The 3,080-nt window shown below is 36.9% G+C and overlaps 1 protein-coding gene across 1 annotated transcript; it reads left to right on the forward strand.

The window, feature by feature from the left end:
• The first annotated feature begins 282 nt into the window (after nucleotides 1-282).
• Nucleotides 283-1,474, forward strand: LOC120159339 (GATA transcription factor 12-like). Its single transcript, XM_039169946.1, has 2 exons — nucleotides 283-533; nucleotides 660-1,474. Exons 1-2 carry the CDS (start codon nucleotides 315-317, stop codon nucleotides 1,416-1,418), a joined length of 978 nt encoding a protein of 325 aa, XP_039025877.1. The 5' UTR covers nucleotides 283-314; the 3' UTR covers nucleotides 1,419-1,474.
• The last annotated feature ends 1,606 nt before the right edge of the window (nucleotides 1,475-3,080 follow it).

The following is a 3,080-nucleotide window of genomic DNA, read 5'->3' on the forward strand; positions in this document are numbered from 1 at the left end:
TCAGCAACAAACCTGCTACTGCTTGAATTTGAACACTATAATATCTACTAATATTAGTTTTTATATCTTATCCCCTAATCATTGGTCATTTACTTTCTTTTAACTAATTCATCTGCAGTAAATAATTGTTAATTATTAAACGCTTTTGTCAGTAACTCCATTTAGAAGCAATGATTGTGTGCAATCCTAAAATTAACAGCACAGTCAAAATCCTCCTTCTTAGGTGTCGGCCTGTCCGCTTGAAACGCAAATAAAACCTCTCCTCTCTTCTCAAAACCACATTTCTATTCCCCCATAACTGATTCATTAGAACTATGGAAGCGCCCGACCATTTCATCATCGAAGACCTTCTCGATTTTTCCAACGAGGATGTTGTTACACCTGACGCCTTTCATTCCACCGGTTCCTCCTCCGTTACCGCCGTCGACAGCTGCAATTCGTCCTCGCTTTCTGGTCTGGAACCGAATTTCGCCGGTGATATTGGTGGCCGTAGTTTCACTGATGATCAGTTCGATGGTGACCTCTGTGTGCCGGTAATTTAAAATTTTTGTTGTTGTTTCGTAATTTTCTCGCCAACCAAACAAATGATGGAGATTCTTTATCGAAGTACTTCAAACTCCAAATTGGTGGTAATGGTTGTTTTAATCTTTGTTGAACAGTACGACGATTTAGCTGAGCTGGAATGGCTGTCGAATTTCGCGGAGGAATCGTTTTCAAGTGAGGACCTGCAGAAGCTCCAGTTGATATCCGGCATGAAAACCCGACCCGCCGTATCATCGGATACACGTGGCTTCGAACCCGAACTTCGCAACCAAATTGATAACGTCATCGATAGCGGTGACAACAGTCTGGTTTTCCGTCCGGACATGACGGTTCCCGCCAAGGCAAGAAGCAAACGCTCCCGTGCAGTGCCATGCAATTGGGCGTCCCGCCTCCTCCTCCTCAGCTCGACTACTTCGTCTTCTGAACCTGATATCGTCGTCCCGGTGCAACCACCTCAACATAACTATCCCGGTAAAAAACCCGTGAAAACGACATCGTCGAAGAAGGACGGAGGCGAAGCGAGTTCGGACGGGCGGAAGTGCCTGCATTGTGCTACGGTTAAGACGCCGCAGTGGCGGACTGGACCCATGGGTCCGAAAACACTATGCAACGCTTGTGGTGTGAGGTATAAATCGGGGCGACTCGTGCCCGAGTATCGACCCGCTGCCAGCCCGACATTTGTGCTCACCAGGCATTCAAATTCTCACCGTAAGGTCCTTGAGCTTAGGCGACAGAAAGAGATGGTAAGAGCCCAACATCAATTCATGCACCATCATCATCAAAACATGGTTTTTGATGGATCCAACGGTGATGATTATTTGATCCACCAACCAGGGGTCATGATTTCAGGCAACTCATCTAGTACCGGATGGTAGAGTAGGGAAACTTTAATGAGAGCTCCTAATTTTTCCCCACACTTAATTCAGGCACTGAATTCAACTTTATATTTTCCTTTCCCTTTTTGGTTAGACTATTGAATGTAGCTGTTGTTATTTCTCCTCTGAGACCCAATTTTCTTTATTGATTATGGTAAATTACAAAAAATTTTGTTTTCATTACCATTGAACTTTGCTTTGACATTTGATCAACTTGGATTAGTTTTATTTGAAATGTTGAAATATTTATATTGGTATAAACCTTTTTTTTTATTTAAGTTCCAATTGATATTTTAACCGTCAGTTTGATGCATGATGAATTTCCACAATTTCACATGGAGTTTTTTCTTAATTGCCTTAAAAGAAGCATAGTTGTCAGGTCCACCCACAGAATGTAAATGCAAAGCTTTTTCGATATTTGTAGCTAAGCTAAGGATTGTAAGATCAAAACATTTTTAAATAAATAAATCCTGAATGCCAAAGTTGATTTTTTTTAAGTAATCAATAGGAGGTTGAGCATTCCATCGAGATTATTCAAGATGACAAGTATTACTTTATAATTTAAATTTCATTTAATTTTTTTTGAGTTGAGTTGAGTTATTTAAGTTTACGTTTAAATTTAAAATATTCGTAATATTATGGTATTATTTGATTCTAATTTGAACGATGTTCTATAATCATATGGGATATACATTTACAGAGTTGAGTGACTCGATCAAAACTTGAAAATACCCACTAATTACTAAAAATTTTGAGTTATTCGAGTTATATTTTATAACTCAACTCAAATTTAAAATTTTTACGAGTCAAGCCAGTTTTTTAGCATCAGGTCAAGTAAAAAAAATCAGTTTTTTTTTTACTTAAACCAAGTTAAAAATTTGAATTTTTTAAGTCAAATCCAAAATCTCTCACTCTTAATAATTAATGCACGAAATTTTACAAGCAAAATGGAGCTTTATGTGATCATTTGATGCAGCTTTCAATTACAATATTACAGAGAATGTTACAGCAGTGAGTTGATTATGTGGCTTGTACTTGAATTATGTCTGGTTGGTTACATTTTTTTTTGGAAATTATTTTCAGTGAAATAAACTTTATCTTAAAATTTTAAATAAAAACCCAAAAAGTATAATCTTTGCATTTCATGAAAGTATAGATATCACTAAACGGTGGAAAACAAACAAATTTGAACAATTCTAATGGCCTTACATTACCCAACAACTAAACTACTAAACATCAAATTATTCTCCATAACCAAACATGGCTATCCATTTACATAGAAGCTTTAAATCCTGTTGAAAGGAAAAGAAAGACCAAATGCTACAGAAGCTGAACATTAATCAAAAGAGAGAGCTTCGGGCATATTATGTATACATGGTATCCGTACATTCTAGTAGGGAACAATGTATGCAGAACAAGGATCTAAATAGGCGTCTACTATCGGACTAACGACAGTCATATAACAGTTTTGGTGTCGTCTGAAACTGTTATCATAATGACTGTAATCAGGGACGGATGCAAGATTTTATATTAGGGGCGAACTTGAACTTATAAAATTTAAGGAGGAGAAAACAAATTTTTAATAAAAAATACATAGATAAAATCTAAAATATGTAATAAATTTAAAATTTTAAGGGGCAAACAGCCACCACCCACCTAAGT

This window comes from Hibiscus syriacus, unplaced genomic scaffold (assembly GCF_006381635.1).
Source record: "Hibiscus syriacus cultivar Baekdansim isolate YM2019G1 unplaced genomic scaffold, ASM638163v2 tig00111358_pilon, whole genome shotgun sequence".
NCBI lineage: Eukaryota > Viridiplantae > Streptophyta > Magnoliopsida > Malvales > Malvaceae > Hibiscus > Hibiscus syriacus.

Coding starts and splice junctions, on each gene's coding strand:
- LOC120159339 (XM_039169946.1), top strand. CDS start 315: ATGGAAGCGCCCGACCATTTCATCATCGAAGACCTTCTCGATTTTTCC. Junction 534..659: donor ATGGTGACCTCTGTGTGCCG/GTAATTTAAAAT, acceptor TTTGTTGAACAG/TACGACGATTTAGCTGAGCT.